This window comes from Rhinopithecus bieti, unplaced genomic scaffold (genome assembly GCF_001698545.2).
Source record: "Rhinopithecus bieti isolate Rb0 unplaced genomic scaffold, ASM169854v2 scaffold_762, whole genome shotgun sequence".
Taxonomy (NCBI): domain Eukaryota; kingdom Metazoa; phylum Chordata; class Mammalia; order Primates; family Cercopithecidae; genus Rhinopithecus; species Rhinopithecus bieti.
This window is the reverse complement of record NW_016803282.1, coordinates 578,664-598,686: the sequence shown is the minus strand read 5'-3', so window position 1 is coordinate 598,686 and position 20,023 is coordinate 578,664. Positions and strand designations below refer to the sequence as shown.

The following is a 20,023-nucleotide window of genomic DNA, read 5'->3' as shown; positions in this document are numbered from 1 at the left end:
GCAGACTAATTTTTTTTAAAGCTTATTCCACAGTTTAATTTACTTGGAATCACACTGTAGTAAGTGGCAGAACACGAATTTGGATCTATATCCTTAGTACTCTAAAGTATGAGTTTAAGAAAATCTTTCATTTTAAACTTTTATTAAACTATAATAATATTTATACAGCACTGCAGCAAAATAAGACAAAATCTGTATGTCATTTCCTATTGGAGCCTGGAATTGTGTCTGGTATTTGAAAAGTTGGTTATTTAACACAATCTTATTAAATAAATGAAGTGTGTTTACAACTGATGTAAGGTTGAATGCCTTCAACACGAAGTAACTTCTGAGGAGGGTGCTGTCTTAAATGACTAGAGGAGCAGGAAAGTTGCATGAATTAAAAGTGATACTGAGTTTGGCCAGCAGATTGATAACAAGAGGATCTAAATCAGAATAGGAAAGAGCACTTTAAACAAAATGAGTAATGATGTGAAAGCCGGAAAGTATGGGAGCTACTCAGGTTATTCTTGGCTGGATCATATGATGTGCACATATCAACATCAGAATATAAGGCTGCTGAAGGAGGGAGCTTCAGTATAGTTGGGACACGATCTATAAGCAACAAGAAAAAAATCTTTTATTTTTAAACTTTTAAAAAACTATAATATTATTTATATAGCACTGTAGCTAAATAAGACAAAATCTGAGTTTTGAGTTTTTTTTTTTTTTTTTTCTTTCCTTTGGAGTATTATATCATTCTAGACATAATGTAGAAAGAGGAATCTAGTGGTTCTCTGTTTGGTGAACTGAAGCATGGAGAAAATGATAAATATGGAAAACAGGAAAGAGTAAATTGTGTTTAGAAGTTGAGAGGCAAGGGGCCTCAGCTTAGGGCTGTGTCTGTGAGACTGGGGAGGAATAGATTAATGAACAGACTTTATGAAGTTAGACATGAGCAGACAGCAAAAATTACTGCAGGGTCTGCAGGGACCACTGACACAACACTATATTTTTTCTCTCTCTCTCTGAAATCATTTACCTTTGGAAGTGGAAAATCAAACTGATCTAAGAGATATTAAATACTGTGCTAAAGGTCTCAAAGGAGCTGGAAATCTAGTTTCCAGTCTAGGTCTGTGTGATCTCAAATTCTCGCTTCTGCTTGCATCTCATACAAATGAAAAATAATGAAAATTCAAAATGCCAAGAAGACTTCAATTAGGGAAATTTCAACAAATTTTATGAACAGTGGCTTTAAGGTAGACCTTGAAGGATTTATTAATATTAGGGAGAGGATAAAGAAACAAAGTTTTCTGCAAGTAAATACAGATAGGCACAAAAATATGGTGTAGATCTGTTGTGAAGAGTGAAGTTTTGTTGTAGTAATAGCAGGTAAATGGGAGAAAAGGGAGTGTTGCAAAGGTTGGGATAACTTGTAGAGTGCATCAATCTTTAGGTTTTACCCCAAGAATGAGGAAATAACTTGAATTCTAGAATGTATTGAGTGGTAAGTCTAAATTTGGACTGAACTGAGTTTATAGCTGGTTCTAATACATATGAAATGATTCACCATTTATAGAATAGGATAAAAATTTATGTTGCTGCTAGTTTTAAATGAGACAGAGCATAAAAATTGCTTAGCTCAGTATCTGGTGTAGAGTAAGTACTCAATGTTTGTTAATCACTATTAACATATATAATAACCATAGCAATAAATACAAAATCTACAATTGAGCAATACAGCCTGAAGGCATGGAAGTGGTATGATAAACTTGAACTTGATTTACAAATTCAGACTTTAAAATCAATATTAAAGCAAGGAAATTATAGAGAAACACTATAAATGATTATTGTGCATAGGACAAAAGGAAAATTAGAAATTATTACTGAAACTCTATGTTGAACCATATGAATAAATGGTAGTATAGCACCTCTACTTTCAGTTTCTCATATATCTAGTTCACTTTTCTTTAAAATTGTCATTCATTTATTTCTTACTAAAATTCATATTCTTAACTTACAAAGTTACTGTTTACAATAATAAAGTTAATCTCTTTCAATTATTTACCTTATAGACTTCAAATAAAAAATGGATTTTTTAATGTTTTACTTGCATAAATATAGTAAGAAAACATGTTTCCCTAATGAATTTGAAATTTTGACAATTTGATGTGTATATAAAATAAGCATTTAGTCACATTCACAGAAAGTTTCCAAAACGTTTTACCATTATTTTATGTATGTATTCTCAAAGATAAAACTATTTATTTAATGGTGTTGCTTTGTCAAGCCACAGTAGAATGCTTTAAGAGTTTCTGTTAAGTTATATACTCCTGTATTTGAAGTTTTATCATTTTAATAACAGTTGCATCAAGAAAAATATAAATTCATAAAATAAGATGCTATGATACAATATATAATATGCCCTTTTCTTTTGACAGAAAAGTAATATATCCACTTAATGATACAAATAATTAAAAATCTCAATGTACATTATCTTTTTCTTTACCAAAATTTTATGAGAACTAGCTAAATGCTAGGTATGATTGATTCAAAATATTGCATGTATTAGATATATGTATTAATAGGCCATGCAATGTACACTTTAAATTCATATAAGAAAATTCTTAAATTCTCACAATGAACTCTGCCCCCTCTCGATGTATTCATTATGTCTTAACTTAACTACTGACATATTTCTTTACGCATTTTAATTCATATTTGGGAGTATTTTTACTAATAAGCAAACAGAGTAATCTCTGCAACCACATAATTGACTTGTTTAGGGTAAAGTAAGTGTGATTTATCATTATCAGCAAACCCAAAATCATATGTAAGAAAGAAAAAAAGTACCTATATATGCATACATATTCACTTATATATGGATACCACAGCTGTCTCTTAAGAGAATACTGGATCCTGTGAGATCAACAATCCTGTTTTACTGAACACTTTGATGAGTTAGCACAAGGACCTCTGAGAGAAGAAGCAAGAGCTATTTTACTTTGCATAATAAAACTCAAGAGTCAAATCTGCAATGTGGAGTGTTTCTAAATTATGTGTTATTAGTGCTCCATTGATTTCTTCAGTAAAAATTTTTGTAGCATAAGTTTATTTAGAGTCTTTATTAAATTCTAGAGCTTAGAATCTACCAATAATACCCATAAAACTCTTCCTTTTAAAATAATTACATATGCATATGTTAAAAATAACTTGTTCTTTAAATCCAATCTCATTCACCCATACAACAAAAACATTACATAGCAAATGTGGGCTAGGAACATAACTAACAAAATACTCTGTGAAAAGAGGTGCAGGTCTATTATGTTCACCCACTTCGGACACAAGACTCCTTTCTTACAAGTGTCAGAGCAGAGCACAATTAACACAGAACATAGACCAAGAAGGGTAGCAGACAGGTTTCTCTAACTCAAGAAATAATAAATGTGACACACTGAAAAGCACTCTGTCTAAGCATTTTACACTCAATGTGTGGCCTGGATTAATACGCTAAACAAAGTTGAACATATTGCTTAAAATAAAAGCAAACCAGGTAACCATAATGAAAAAGAAAGAGTGGCATTATAGATCCAAGTTTGTTGGGTACAGTGTGTTTACTTCACTAGAAATAAGATTAAGGAAAGTTATCCAGTGTTTATGTAGATGAAACTTTGCACACATATAAGAATGCTGGGTGGTTTGCTAACAATGGTTTGCATATGTATACACACAGGCATATATAAAAGCATATGTATATACTTTGACAATTTATGAATATCTTCTGTTTTCAGATAGTGCAGTAGCTCTGGGGATCTAAGGATCCCATGAGATAACAGATTCTGAAAATATAGTTTGTATTTGTTTGGAGTGAAGAGGGGGAGTAAAGAAGATAAGAGAAACTGTGGAAAGGGAAGGTCACAGTTTCAGAACTTATGTGTATTTCAATATTCACTTTTTGAGAGTATAGACAGAGTTCACTGCTGGGATATTTGGAATTCTTTGTTAGTTTATTTCTCTTTGTGGGAGGAATTAACATGTGAGGATGAAAGGAGTAAAAACACACCTCACTGAATTGTGACTTTTGTGAGATTTTCATCTACAAAACATTTTTTGAAACAATGTTAATTGCAGCTCATCATCCCAAGATTGTACTTTTCTCTAAATGCCATGGAACAACAGGTATTTTCAGTGTCTTCTGTGATAGGATTTCAATGGAACCACAGCATTTTAGCGCTAAAATTGTATCTCCATATACCCGGCCTGTCCATGAATCAAGTCATAAGATGAGTTGTCTTGATATATGGTAAGCCATATATATAATTTTTGCTTTAACAGATTTGATTAAATATGGGGGAGAATGATATACTTTAACTTTCACTTTCACAGAATGTTTATTTTTCCCTTGGAGGAGCTTTAAGGAAACATATGTCAAACTCAATCCCTTCTTAATCATTTCCTTGCTGTAATTTATGATGGAAAACGAGTGCTATAGACCACTCTCCAGACTGCCAGAGTGGTGTCCGCTACTTATTCTCTCATCTTACTTCATCTGTGTAGAAGAGCCATAGCCTTTGGCTGTGCAGGGATTACTACTGATCGGAAACACGATAAATCCTTACTACCCCCATTTGGCTCCAAGTACTCTTGCACTCTTAGCACTTATTTCACTGTTGAGGATCCTAAAGGAGTGCCTTCCAGCTACCCTTGTTCTTTCCAGCCCATTCAAATTGAAGAGTAACACTGAGGTCCACTTCACTGAATTCCTGAATTACCCTACGATATTCAAGTCCAAACCAATATCATCTTGGGGTGTGGTGCTGAGGAGGGGAGGAATGTTATAAGGAAACTTTTTGAACACTAGTTGTTTGTTTACTTGTTTCATTTAGCAGGTCAAGTCATGCCAAATGAACCAAGCTAATAGAGGAGGAAAAAGTTGTGGGAACTGGCATTTTCAGGATTTTACATAAATGCCTGTTGCTTAAAGTCTCCCTGTCAGTGTGATTTACAAATATCTCTGTTCATCTTATTGCTTATCATGTAATCACTGACTGAAATAAACGTGCATGCACACATACACGCACACCCTCCCCAGTGCAAACATTCATTTTAAGACACTATATAATCAACCAATCAACCCCTAGACAAAAATGGCAATAATAAGCATATCAATTTCCTCACTGCTGCATTTTCCTCTCAAGAAGTAAGAGCAATTTAAAGATTGATTTCTATACAAATATAACCCCAAAAATGAGAGAAGTGGTTTGAAATTCCAAACAATATAATCAAATAGTAGTTTGGGTTGGGGGGGATGGTTTCAAGAGTAGGTAAGCCTTTCAAGACATCTCAAATAACATCACTCAAGTTTATGCCTTCTCTTATTACTCACAGGACTAGCCCTGGAGTGGATATATAAATCATAAGTCATCTCCCTGAATTTACTCTAAGTGCCCTGTGTGCCAATTGACATCAGCATGTTTCAGCGAGATTGGATTAAATCTGTTTGTACTTGAACTCTAACTGGGAGAGATAGGAGAAGAAATGGGAAAAGAATGATTTGCAGGTGCTACAAAGGGCCACTTATAATACATCTTTTTTTTTTTCCCATCAACTGGCGCTTGTTTTAAATTGTATCAAAGGTATTATTTTGGTTGGTGAGAACGTTAAAGGATTTCTACTTATAACAGCAAATAAGCCAAAAGTTAGTTGTTCCCTTGCAATCTAGGTGAAGATATCTTGCTGCTATTCTCTTGCCAACACATTTTATTCCTGCTATGTCAAAAGCTCTAGGAAAGACTTCTGCTAATTCTTGCATTCTGGTAGATTACACTTTCGGGCCTTCCTGGTATCCTGGACTCAGATTTATTGTATTTCCCTGCTCTGCACCACGTTGGTCTCCATGTAGTTCTCACTTTCATCCCCCTTCTGCCTCAAACAAATAATTCTCAGGAAGGATTAGTGAAGATTTTTTCAGGGAGGTTTCAGGGAAAAATTCCATGGAAATTACTCATTGCCTAATATCTGCCACCTTCTTAGCTTCTCCTCTTCTTTTCTCAATTCTCCTTACCTTTCTAGAATCTTTACATATAAAAGAAAATATAACATGTAACTGCCAAACCTATTGATCTTAATTTATTATGCAAATTCTACTTGCAACTGCACAGCAAGCTACAACGTTCACACATAAGAAACTGATATTTACATTTTTCTCTCTTCACATTGGAAGCAAAAATAAAATAATTGATTATGTAAATACTCATGCTTTATGATAATTACTTGCTTTGAAGTTTAACACAAGCATTGTGAAAACTGTTTCACCAAATCTCCTATGCATTAGCCATGAAATGTTAAAAAAGTTAACAATAGCAGAATTATAATATTATTCAAATATTCAAATATATCTAGTTACATGTAATGATATTGTAATTTCAATTTAATATGACAACTGAGTTGTATAGCTTATTTCTTTGGATACAAATTACACATAAAATAATGAAACATTGTTTTATATTTGTCTACAATTGATTTTGGAAGGTAACATATTATCATTTCAAATTTTATTAGACATAATTGACTATTATGAGAATTACATTCATCTTCATTTTTAACAGTCACTTTTAGTTTTACATATCTGTATATGTTTATTTATAGAAATAAAAATCTAAATTGAAATTCATCCTATAACGAATTTCTATTTCTTATGTCATTCCAAAATATACTCCGTTTGCACTGCGTAATCTCTTCAACTTTAAAACTATGGTTTCCATGATTTATTAAATTCTTGCTTAAGTTTAAATTTTTAAAGAAAAATACTAACTTCAAGTCTGAAAATGTGTCTTAAATGGTATTCTTAAATTCCTCAGTCATGATTTACTTTCTGACACTGCATGCTTATCTGATACGCTTAAAGATTAAAGAAGCCTGAAAATTATAGGCACAGAAACAGAAAAACTGGAGGAAAAAATGAGACGAAGCCAGGCAGGGAAAAGTACAGACTTTCAGGAAAATTGTAAATAATCAATGGGGAGCCAGTGTCCCAGTGAAGATTATGAAGTCTGGACAACAACTAGTGAGCAACTGAATACTCCAGTATTATTTTATTCCAGTCCTTAGAAAGAAATGAAGTAAATTGGCTAAGGTCACCAGAGTCAATGGTTAATGGTGTTGCTGGGATATTCAGGCTTAGATCTGTCTGACAGCAGATGTAAATTCTTATTACTGTAGTTACCGGTTCCACACAATTTGTGTGCTCTGAACACAGCATTTGCTTAATGCTGATAATGTGTTGGAGGCTGAGAAATCCATATATAGGAAACACAGTTCTTCCCTCAGTACCAGATAATCTTGTTTAGGAAATAGTGTATCAATTTCTTCCTTCTTTACTTCCATTCTTATGAAAAACATAAATTAAGTGTCCAGTGGTTTTTAGGCACTAAGAATATAAAAGCCTGATACTTGTCCAGAAGCTTTTCAGACACTGAAGATATAAATTATTTGAAATAAGTGTACCAGCATGAGAGAAAAGCAGATTAATGTGATGTAGAGTCAGAGAAAGAAAACTAATATTAATTCAACACATATGTTGCACACCTTCTGCCTGGCACGGAAATATCTACTGAGCCCAACAGTCAGAAAGTAGTGTCAAATTCTGACAAACACAATTCATAACGATTCAATCTCAGCAGCACATATTTAAATACATGCTGAATTTGCTTAGAAGTATACTATATGAGCTGGGCACTGTGGCTCACATCTGTAATCCCAGTACTTTGGGAGGCCAAGGCAGGTGGATCACCTGAGGTCAGGAGTTCAAGACCAAGCTGACCAAGATGGTGAAACTTCATCTCTACTAAAAATACAAAAATTAGCTGGGTGTGGTAGAGGGCCCCTGTAATCCCAGCTACTCGGGAGGCTGAGTCAGGAGAACTCCGCCAGGAGGCGGAGGTTGCAGTGAGCCGAGATTGTGCCATTGCACTCCAGCCTAGGCGACAGACGGAGACTCTGTCTCAAAAAAAAAAAAAAAGAAAGAAAGAAAGAAAGAAAGAAAGAAACTGTATGAAATTGGTAAGAGGAAAGACCATATTCAATCACTCAGGTGTTCCTGATGTGGAATAAATTCTCATTATGTTGAAACTACCTTACGCAGTTAACAGTTTATTTTGGAAACGCATGTTAATTTTACTCCTGGCATTCACTGTAGTAAAATGAGTAATTACTTCGAGTTGCACTAAGAAATTTGATGATCATCCATGTTCATTAAAATGGGATTCTACATGCAGGTAGAATTGCCATAATTTAATTTTTATTCTCACTAAATTACTCTTACTAAATTAAATACATATAAATAAAGTAGTGACGAAATACCCATGCATTTCACTGCACACTCCTCGAAAGAATATAAAGATGCTTAAAAATATCCTTGATTATACTTTTCACTCTTTTTCATAATATATAGAACTAAAATAAATGTGTGCCTTATAGTTCTTCACAATATTTAGATGTGTTTTGAATTAATATTAGCTCCACTTCCAGCTCTGAGGTAATCATTTAGAACTCAAAGAGACGCTATGGTCTGACAAAATATAAATTATATCTACAAACACAGAATTACAAATAGTACTTACTGCATGCCACCAAAGTCTATGCTCTTGACCCCAGTAGGTATTTTAACATAATGATAACTTCACATATTATAGGATGAAAACACTCCCAACTATACACAATTATACCTAGTGGTGTCATACACACTAAAACTTTTCTCAAAGAAATTGAACTGTATTAATATTACATTTTAAAAAAATAAGGAGGATTGATAATAGTATACTAAATACAGTAATAGGGAATAGGCAAGTGAGATAAAAACAAAGGTTACATATCTAATTATTGGTTATTAATACTTTGTCAATAACTTGAAAATAACAAAGGAATATTTATTAGTCATAACACCCAATGACAATTAAATGAAATTTTATCCTCATCAAATGTGTATAAAACTTCATATATTTTCAGATATCATTTTAAGTGGTGCCATTTCAGTTCAACTCTGATTTTAAGTTCCTGAGCTATTACAATCAGAACCTAAAATTATTAATTTCATCAGATAGTCTCAATAGTTTCATCAGATAGTCTCAGATAGTTAATTTCATCAGTAGTTTCAATAATTTATTTTCCATAAAAATTTGTAAAAATAATAATTATTATTATTTTTGACAGGGTCTTGCTCTGTTACAGAGACTGGAGCACAACGTGTGACCTCAGCTCACTGCAACCTCCACCTCTCAGGAACAAGCAATCCTCCTGTCTCACCCTCATGAGTATCTGGGCCTACAGGTGTGTGCCACCATGCCACCTAATTTTTGTAATTTTAATGGAGACAGGGTTTTGCCATATTGCTCAGGCTGGTTTTGAACTCCTGTACTTAAGCTACACTCCCACCTTAGCCTCCCACAATGCTGGGATTATAGGGGTAAGCCACCATGCCCGGCCTGTACATTATGTTATTTAATCACTTTTTTGCTGAGCACATAATAGGCATTCTGAAAATAATGGCTAATTGATTGACAAATATATCAAGCTTTGAAAATATGCTTGACTTTGCAAGGAATAATTTATTCTATCTTTGACTATGAGTTACGATTCTGATTTATTAATCCCCCTTTTTATTTTTTGCAAATTCGAATTATGCAGTCTTTCATAATTCTCACAACTGCAATTTTTAGATGATATAATTTTAATTAAAATAAGGAAACAAATATGCACAATAATCCAATAATGGCTCACATAACTTAGCTGGAGCAGTTCCCACACATCAGAATTCACTTGAGAAAAAGGACAGAATCTTTGTTTGGTTCAAATTCATTTTTAACATTGCTAAGCAAATATTTTAAATTGTTTCAATAGATTTTAAAGATACATAATACATAATATCATGATATGCCAACCTTCTCCTCATTTTAGCATTTAAATCTCTTCTATAAAGCTTTGCAGTTTTATCACTAGAAGTTAATATTACTTTTTCACCTGTTGTGAATACATCAAGAATAAAACACACTAGCATCTTTTCTCAAAGTGCAGACCTCAAACATTTCATTTCAACTTCTTGTATTTCCTAATACAATTTTATATTAATTACAATATGATCTAAAAATGACATGAGAGTGAACAAAATACTTATATTGAATACATTTCTATGACTGTGGCTGCTTCTCCATACCAAGTTTCAATTAACATTCTCTCCATTTGAGAAGTGATTTTGTCTTCTAAATTATTTATTTTTGGGGGATATGCCAGCATTTTGTAAGAGCCCAGTCAGAAAATCTTAATGACAATTTGCAAAACATCGTTAAAGTAATTTTTAAAAATAAAACTGTATTTTCACACATTCACACCTCCATTAGGCATAAAGAGAAACATATTATGGGGAACTCATCACTAATGTTGATAAACAAAGGTTCAGTAAGCCGACACGACAAAGCTAAAGCGAGTGCAATTGTACATGTGTATTTGTTTTATAACTAAATTTCTTTACGATTTCACATGGCTTTCTATTAAACTGGGGATAAATCTTTAAAAAGTTGATCATTCAACTTAGCACTTACCTCATATGGGTGATAATGAGTGTTGTGGTGGGAATGAAATAATCATCCACTCTGTCAAATTGCTTTCCCACTGGTTGGGTGTGGATCGTGTGGTGAGGCACATTACCACTGGCCAGGGTAATTACCTAAACAGAATACACCTTGGTTAGACCTTAACAATGCAGTCACTTCGTAGTATAAGCTTTAATTTTATTTAGAGATGAAATAAATGTTTCTGGCAGTTGTTTGCATAGACTTTATGCCATCCTGAAAATTAATATATTATTACACGAATTACAATTCTGTGATGTTTTGCTTATTTTCAATATAGAAACAGTTGTTTCTATAAAGAAAAAATAGAAAAATATTTGTCTTGAACAATTTCAGCTTAAAGTATAAAATAAATAGGCATATAAGCAACTTCTTTTTTATAAAAATCCTAATCTTCTTATAATGAGAAAATTAAATGCAAACATACAGGAAATGTGTGATATTAGGACAAAATCCCTTCAGTATAACATAACTGGCAACATAGTTTTGAAAACTCCAAATTAAATCATGTGAAATATTTTAAATTTGTAAAATCTTAGAATACATAAATCCATATTTTAAAAGGTTTTCCTCCTATCATTGAAAAATAATGGGTTTAAGTGTTTTAATAAAAGAGATTTCATCTTTCATAATGAATTTTTTTGAAACTTTTATAGTCCTTTAAAGAAAAGGTCAACTACATTTAAACTAGTTTATTTCCCTTATTCCGTTAGTTACCAAATCCTGTTAGTTCTTTACATCTATTTACACTCCTGTTACCTTTCATTGTTCCTACTGCACAGCCGTTGTTCTGGTGGCCTTCTAAAGGGCTTTTTTCCTGCCTTTAATTTATCCCCTTTTAAATACGTTCTATATATGGCCATCAAAATAACTTCCTAAACTACTGACTAAGTTAAATAGTGATTCTCCCTCATGACTAAAACTTCTCCTTGGTTTTTATGACAAGATTTTATTTTATCATTTTAGTTTTAGAGTTAGTTTGTTTTCCTAAAGGGTAATTTTCCTCATTTAAACGAATATACTTTCATTGAGTTCCATCGGAATCCCTCCTGGCTGGGGCCCACTTCCTGAACAATAGCAAAATGGAAGGCCTCTATTTCAAGTTATTTCCTGGGAATATTTTCTTTAGTTATTGTGCATTTGATACGACATTAATTATATTCCAATTGTGAAATTTGTGGATTACAGACTCATTATAATTTTTAAAGTAGTATTTTGAATTTTTTATAAGACATATACGACTTTTAAAAGTAAAATAAATTACGATAAATCTTTGAGAATCCATCTGAGGACATTAATTGGAAAATATTGTCATATATCTACAATTATGACATTAGTCTTTATTAATTATAAATATCTCAGAAAACACATATTTTGCTTTTATATTTGACAAAGATGTATGGATTAAATTATAATAAAATTAAAATGCAAAGAAAAAGATAAGTATAATTTTCTGATCCTTGAGAACATACTTCAGCATCGATTTCTCTAATCTTTCAACATGATGGCATGGGAAACACTAAATGGCAAGTGAGGACTTGCCCGTATTTCTGGTTTTGTGAATTCAGTTTCTCCAAAGGAAGCATGTCTTAACTTCCATTTCCTTTGTGAATGTTTCCTGATAATCGTTTGGGAGACGATTATCCACAAATATTTTGACATTTCTGCAGAGTCAGGTCTTTCACAGCAAAGAGCATTGGCAAACTTGGTTTAAGGCTCATGGCATAGCAAAAATGCCTTGGAGACTAGTGATAGTGTCTTGCTCCTGAGAGATTTAGAGAATTATCTCCTTTGAACCATTTACTGACATTCAAGGGAAATGAGCTACTCTTCCTCTTCCAGGGGAAGATTTTCATACATTCTAGAGTAATGATGATTATCTCTCCAGACAAAGGATAGGCTGATATGACAGTAGCCTAAAAAACCATACAGACTTATAATTCTAGGGTACCACTTCTTTCATGCAACTGTGCTGAACATGCAGGGCAGCATTAGTCTCTCCACGTGACCCAAAGTTGATTAGGGCTGGGGCATAAACACTAACACTCTCCATGAGTGAGAAATGGCCTGTTCTCTGATCCAGAGATCTTGGGTTTCCTATCATACTGTTTGCCTATCTATCTATCAATCTATCTATTTATCTATCCATCTACCTATCTATCTAATCAGTCTTATATCCATATTCATACAATATGCACACACATAAACCTTATGTAAATAAATCTTCTTGTATATACCTTTTTAAAGGATATTTCTCAATTCCTACACTTTATTTTATATTTTCAGTTGTGACACCTTCCACTCCCACCCAGCAAATATTTTTAAAATTTACCATATTCTATTCACACACAATATTTTTATTAGGCATCCAGAGAAAATGAAGAACCCATTTTAGATGGCTGAATAATGTGTGTGAAGAACACCTCCAGAAGGCTTTTTTCTGTGTACAATGTCAAAGGAATTTGTCTAAACTATTTTGTGGCAGAATTGCAACACTGGGAAAGTTGTTAATCTATCCAAGTAGCATGAATCAAAGGGGAGAGGATGAGATCAATTCTGGAGAAAATGTATAATAAAATATATGCAGCTTTAGTTTTTTAAAAGAAAGGCATGAAAAAAATTAAAATTTTAAGCTATGCTAATCTTAAGGTTGATAGTGTATTAAAATAATTTATAAAAATATTTTCTAAAAAATCATATATATTGACCTGTTTTATTCATCTTGCAAAGAGTATGCATGAATACAAAATCTCAAATAACAAGCACCTATTACCATATTGTGATAGATGATTCTAAAAGTTGCCCTTTGTGAAGATTGTGCTTTGTCCATCAAGAAATTGGCTCTATCATTCTATCCTCTTGAATCTGGGTAGGCAATGTGACTTGCTTTGATGAATACGATGTAGCAAAGTTGGGTTTATGTGCATTTTGAAGCCCATACCTCAGCTGGTCTTGTAGCTTCCACTTTTGTAACCTAAAACTGCTATGCTGTGAAGATGCAGGGTAAGCATCACATGCATGGGACGCAAGGCACCCAGCTGAGCACTACCACCATGTGACAGATGTGAGGGCTAGGACATTCTGAACCTTCCACCTCTAGCCAAGTTATCAGGTAACTGGAGCCCATGAGTGCTCCCAGGTCATATCAGCAGAGCTGCCCAGGTAGCCAACTCACAGAATTGTGAGTCATCCTTTAATTTTAAGACCTCAAATTTTGAGAGTGGATTGATTTGCAAACTAAATAACTAAAATACTATAATATATTTTCAATGTTTCAAATGACACATATTTCTAGTGAATATAAAATGATCCATCATTATGCTAGCTGTATTAAAATATTCTATTTACATAAAAGTGTCATTTGAAAGTTAAATATTGCGATACCGAAAATAACTCAGAAATACTAAAAGTCTTGGTAGTGACAACTGATTAAAAATAAAATTATTTCATTTAAAAGAATTTATTTTAAAATGTCCAAAAGTTAATAATTTTGGGTCTTGTTAAGAGAGGCAGTAGCAAAATCGCAAAGCATTTTGAAAAATACTGTAATATTAAACACATTTCCAGGACCAAACACTCATTCCCATTCCCTTTCTGTTTCTGTTTAAACTTGTAATTATAAAAGTCTAAAGACTGTTCCAAAAGGTCATGACCAAAATGCAGATTTTTTTTTTTTCTGTATCTGTCAAGTTCTCACATAAACAACTTCAAGGCAGAGGCAAAATCTATAAGAATAACACCTCTATTCTTCCTTTAGAAATAAGCCTTTCCTCAGATAATAGAATATTACCTGATTAGAGAAAAATGGAAATGGCTTTGAGGCTTTTGCTGTCGAATTCTCTTTGTCTCTATCATACATGCCTTACCAAAATTGTTGAAAAGTAAATTATGACTTTTTTTTCCTCCTCATGGCATCAGCTTTGTCACTATAGGTTATTCTTTTTGCATATAAATATAACCTTTAATACATATAACCTACGATTTTTCCCCGTCCAAAAGTACATGAGTGCCAACTTTTTTTTTGCCCTTTTCTGTGCCTATCTAGTTATGATTAAAGCTGTAGTCTTCAGATGGAAAAATGTCATTGTTAAATGATCACAAATATCCAATAAAATGTTGAAAGCTTTAAAGATGTTTATTTTCTCTAATATACAGAGATGCACTTACCTGTAGTGTTGGTGATGTCTTCTCCAAGGTACCCCAGCTTAGCACCCAGACCTGATCATGCGATTTGTCATAGTGTAATTTAACTGGGACAGGGTCTGTGCTCACTGCCTACAATAAAGAAGAATTGAAAAAAATGTTTTAGACTAAACTATTAGTTTAGAGCTAAGCCGGAAATTATGAAGATTCTAATTTAGATGTCAGATTAAAAATTTAATTTGCCAAATATATAATTTCCTAAGCCCTTATGTGATATTTGAAAATATCATCCTTTACTAGAGGCTTAATATTCTCATAGGACAGCATTCAAAGTGGGAAATAAGAGAACGTGTGGTGGAAGGAAGCCTTCTGTTATCTCTGTTGATGGAATGGAGTATTATTCTCAGAAATCATGCATCATATTAATCTTTACAATACAGAACTAAAATATGCAATGTGACCACTCTTAGCCTCTGAAGAGTCTGGGAAACTCAGTATCAGTCAAAAGGAAATAGAATTAGTAATTTCCTTGGATCCTTTATTCATATAAATTAATAAAATATTATCTTTCTAAATTTTTTATCATATATGATTATCATGATCACAATTATCATATACATGGTAAACATTTTGTTTATCATTTGCATAACTGTACATAGCTTTCAGTTCATTTATTACCTATGCACATTGTGAGGTGGGAGAAGCTATTTAGAAACTCAAGATATAAGTGATTAATATATTCATTTTAATTAAGTGTTGAATGCAGGTGAGAACTATGTTTACACTATTAGATTTATTTAACCCAATTCTGGTTACGAGATTTTACTATCTGTAATGTCAAAATGCCAACAATCTGATATATGGCTGTAATTCTAACGAATGATCAGCTAATCAAGTTTCCTTAATGAGAAATTCAAAACCACAGAAGAAAAAAGTATTATTTTTTTATGCACCATGTGTGGTATGAAAATGTGTTTTTCTGCTAATATTTATAATATTTAGCATTTACTTAAAACAAAATTCTCAGAAAACAAATTGATGCCAGGAAGTTATTTCACTCACCTTAATTTTATGCTATTCATATTACAACCTAACAACATTTAAAATTAATTTCCAGGAGTAGGTACTTATATATTTTCTAACTAGGTAACATAAAACAAATTGTATCCAATAAAGCAAACTTTATCCAATAGTGAAAGCATTTCTTCCCAAAGCTCTATTAAATATCCTTAGAGAATTTTCTAAGTACTTATCCATAATGCAATGTTCTTCTCAGTGCATTAGTAACAGGTAAACTATAGTTGTGGTTGGAAATATGGAAATTCATATTTTAAATTAAATGTTAGCAATTAAGTCTTACTAAGGCATCTCTTTTATAAAATAATGCCCTTCATTTTGCCTATTTAAAATTCTCAATATTCTTGCATTACTGGAATAATTATTGGATTTTGGAGCAAACTCACTTAAACATTTTTTATATTAGTGTCTTTACCCCTTTTTTCCTGGCAAAGAGAGTCAGTATACTGTTTGGGGATCAGATGGACAGCAATGTCCTCAGGGGAGGTAGCTCACTTGGCAAGCACCACAGATCCAAGGAAATTACTAATTCTATTTCCTTTTGACTGATACTGAGTTTCCCAGACTCTTCAGAGGCTAAGAGTGGTCACATTGCATATTTTAGTTCTGTATTGTAAAGATTAATATGATGCATGATTTCTGAGAATAATACTCCATTCCATCAACAGAGATAACAGAAGGCTTCCTTCCACCACACGTTCTCTTATTTCCCACTTTGAATGCTGTCCTATGAGGATATTAAGCCTCTAGTTTCCAAAGTCATTTAGACGCCAGGAAGCTATTAGGTTAAGAGGAAAACTCAATACTTTGAGGGTGCAGAGGAGAAAAATAAAAGGAAACTGAATTCTTTATAACCTTGAGTTGCTTCACAAACATAGAACAGCTATTCCCAGACTTGATGTTATTTAGGTAATTAAATAGCTTTATTGCTTAAGGAACAGTTAATCTGGATTCTGTTAACTGTGTTAGAATGCCAGATGTTTCATTTAAATTTTTTCATGTACTAATCAATAATTTCAGTGCATATATAGCCCTAAAAATTCATCATTAATCAATACACTAATGAGAAAGCCATAAGATTCCTTTGATTTTCATATTTTCCCTTTATATGTTAAACTTTATCTATGTGTGAACGTAATAGCCTATTTTGCATGCAGCTTTAAATGAAATAATCTTTAGATCTTTAAAATGTTAAAGATAAGATAGTCAACACAAATGACAAAAGCAACAGTAAAAAAAAAAACCTCATTATTACTTAATTGTAAGAATATATCAAAGGTCTGTAAGTAACGGTAAGGATCTGGGAACAATTTGAATGAAAATTTCCAGTTCGCCAGCTCTCACAAATTGTTTTTCTTTTCACCAGGTCTTTCATAAGTATTATCTTATAGAGACATACTACAAACCATAGGTTAGGCTAACACCCACATTTAATGGGTAAGGAAATAGAATCAGACTCCTTGGTGGAGTCCAGCCAATAACAAGGACAGATGGGATCTGATAGTCTGTGTTCCTTTCCAATGTGGGAACCTCTCTGCATATGAAAGACACTCCTTCTTAGTTGATTGTTTATTCCTGGGAATGTGTGGATATGTTGCTCTCTTATTTATGCCTCATGTATAAAAAACATTGCTTTGGGTCTTTTTCCTCTATTGGAAGTTAAAAAGAAACCTAAGGGGCTCAAATACGTGCCATCATCTCTGCAAGCAATACAATCCTAATGGAGAATCACTGTAAGTCTGTATAGATCATGTTTATGAGCATTTATTCTGAAGCCAATTTCAAACTTTAACTCTTTCACTTACATTAAAATAATAATGACAACAACAATAATAGTACCTTGGGAAGTTACTAAATTTTTCTATGGCTCAGTTTTCTCTACAATAAAATGGAGACTGTAATAATACCTACTTCAGAGGGTTATTGTGAGTATTAGGTGAGATAGTAAAGTACTTAGGGTGTGCTTGGTGAGTACTAAGTACCATGGAAATACCACTCATACTACTACTACTACTACCATTAGAAACACTAATCGAGCTAGATGTTTTAGTGACTGTTAGCATCATAATGTTTTCTCATGTAAGTGAAAGAACTGAGACTAGAAGAGAAAATAAACCTGTTTTTGTCCTTGAAGAATTTACAGACTAGAGGGTGAAAAGAGCACTTAAAATAACTTGATGTGTGTCACAAAATAAAATAAAAGGACCACACACTACGAAAGCTCAGAGGAAGCAGTACAATGCAGGATAAAATATAAGGAAAAGAGGTAAGGCTTTCATTGAGCTTTCAAGAACGAATATTTTATGAATGAAAAGAGAATGCTTTTAAAAGTTAACTTATGGAAATATTTTACAGGAAGTATCAGAAGGCAGTTCATGATGAATTGCCTTCAAATAAATTAGGATATATGTATTTGGAGGAGAAAAATATCAGCCAATTTTCAAAATAACTTTGGACTTTGAAAAATGTCTACTCAATGATTTCTAAAAGTTTTGAACATTTTGTTTCAGCTTTTCAAAAGTTTTGCACTAAATTCAGTTATTTTGCTGTCTGGTTATAAAAGTTCACCAGAATTGAAAAATATATGCAGATCAAAATAAAAAAAGTAATGTAACATACTTTATTTGGAAAAATTGCAATTTTAAGAAAATTTATTTATAAGTTTACAAGTATAAAATAACACATTTTATACAGGAAACATTTATATGATTTTCATCAACAGAATCATATATTGTTTTTTCTTTTTTTTTTTCAGAATCATATATTAATGATAAAAATATTTCCAAATGGCTACCTTCAGGATAATACTTTCATGACTCAATTTTCAGTCAGAGAAGCAGATATGTTACTATTAATACCATCAGCTTTGGCAAGGGAATAAATAATGTGCTGGATTTTACAAAATACTTGCTCATGTGCTCTTGAAATTGACTTTAAAGAATTAGTAAATTTAGACCAACTGGATTTTATAGAACAGAAGGGCAATATTTTTGACACGTAAGAAATTCTGTTTTTGCCACAAGACAACTTCTGAACTTCTTTGTCACGAAAGAGTTGAAATGGTTCTCCACCTGTTATGCAAAGGATTGCAAAGACTCTGTTATCCTTGACTGCCATCTTCCTCCCATACTTCACATCCTCAGGAAATGCAATTGAATCTACCTTCTAAATGATGATCCCTTTGCAATAGCTCTACTATCCCCATGAACACAGTCACCATTATCATTATCACATGGTGTCTAACTTCTAACCTTATACTCATCAGTCTTTCTCACAAATTTGTTTGAGTGATTTTTTTTTTTTCATTCTTTAAGCATCAGACAAGTCATGACAATAATCAGCTCCAAAATATCAGTTTCTGGAAGAGATAAATTTTATGCTGGATTTTACAAAATACCTGCTAAGATACTCTTGAAATTTACAGGATCTTCTAATTTCTTTTAGACTGAAAACCAAAAGTCCTTATAATGACCACCTGGCCTTACCTGAACTGACACCTCCCCAGTCTTCTCCAGCCTCGTCACCAACTACACTTTCCTCGATGTCTCTGATACAGAATCTCCTGGCCTCCATTGCTGTTCATCCAATATGTCATCTATGCTTCTGCCTTTTGGAGGGTCTTTCCCTGAAAAGTTCTTCCATAGAATCCCAATACCTACTTCCTCAACATCTTTACTCATAATTCACTTTCTCAGCACGGCCAGATTGATCACCCTATTTAATAATCAAACCCTCCTTCCCTGTGTGCATACCCCTTCTCCTCAGCTTTCCCAAGCCCCCCTGTCCTTGCTCTGCGCTTTTACATTTTCCAAAAGCACTTACCACCTTACATATGGCATAATTTGTATTTTACTATATTTATTTATTATCTGCCTCCATCTAATAGATTCTATGCTCCCAGAAGTTAAGCTTTTTGTGTTTGTTTAGGTTAATGATATAAACTATGCACTTAGAATAATACTTAGTGAAATCGTATTCTCAATTTATAATTAATAAACTTCTAAGTCTACTTAATTGTAAAAAGTAAGTTGCAACATTTTGTAGCATGGCAACTCGTTATTATTATTAAGATCATGATCATTATTACTATTATTTATTTTCTTAAAAAAATTCTCTGATGTTGAAATTGAGATTATTTTATGTAACAAAAATAATTATACTCCTGCACTCAGCTTATACAACCTGGCTCTTTTAATGAG

The 20,023-nt window shown here is 32.8% G+C and overlaps 1 protein-coding gene across 2 annotated transcripts in view; it reads right to left on the bottom strand.

Moving 5' to 3' along the window:
* Positions 1-20,023, bottom strand: part of FSTL5 (follistatin like 5) — a 577,539-nt gene that overhangs the window by 64,869 nt on the left and 492,647 nt on the right. For both annotated transcript variants that reach the window (XM_017871750.1, XM_017871745.1), the window contains 2 exons: positions 14,772-14,879; positions 10,575-10,699 (listed from right to left, as the gene is read on the bottom strand). In XM_017871750.1, coding sequence (XP_017727239.1) covers positions 10,575-10,699; positions 14,772-14,879 — 233 coding nt within the window. The remainder of the gene's footprint in view (positions 1-10,574; positions 10,700-14,771; positions 14,880-20,023) is intronic.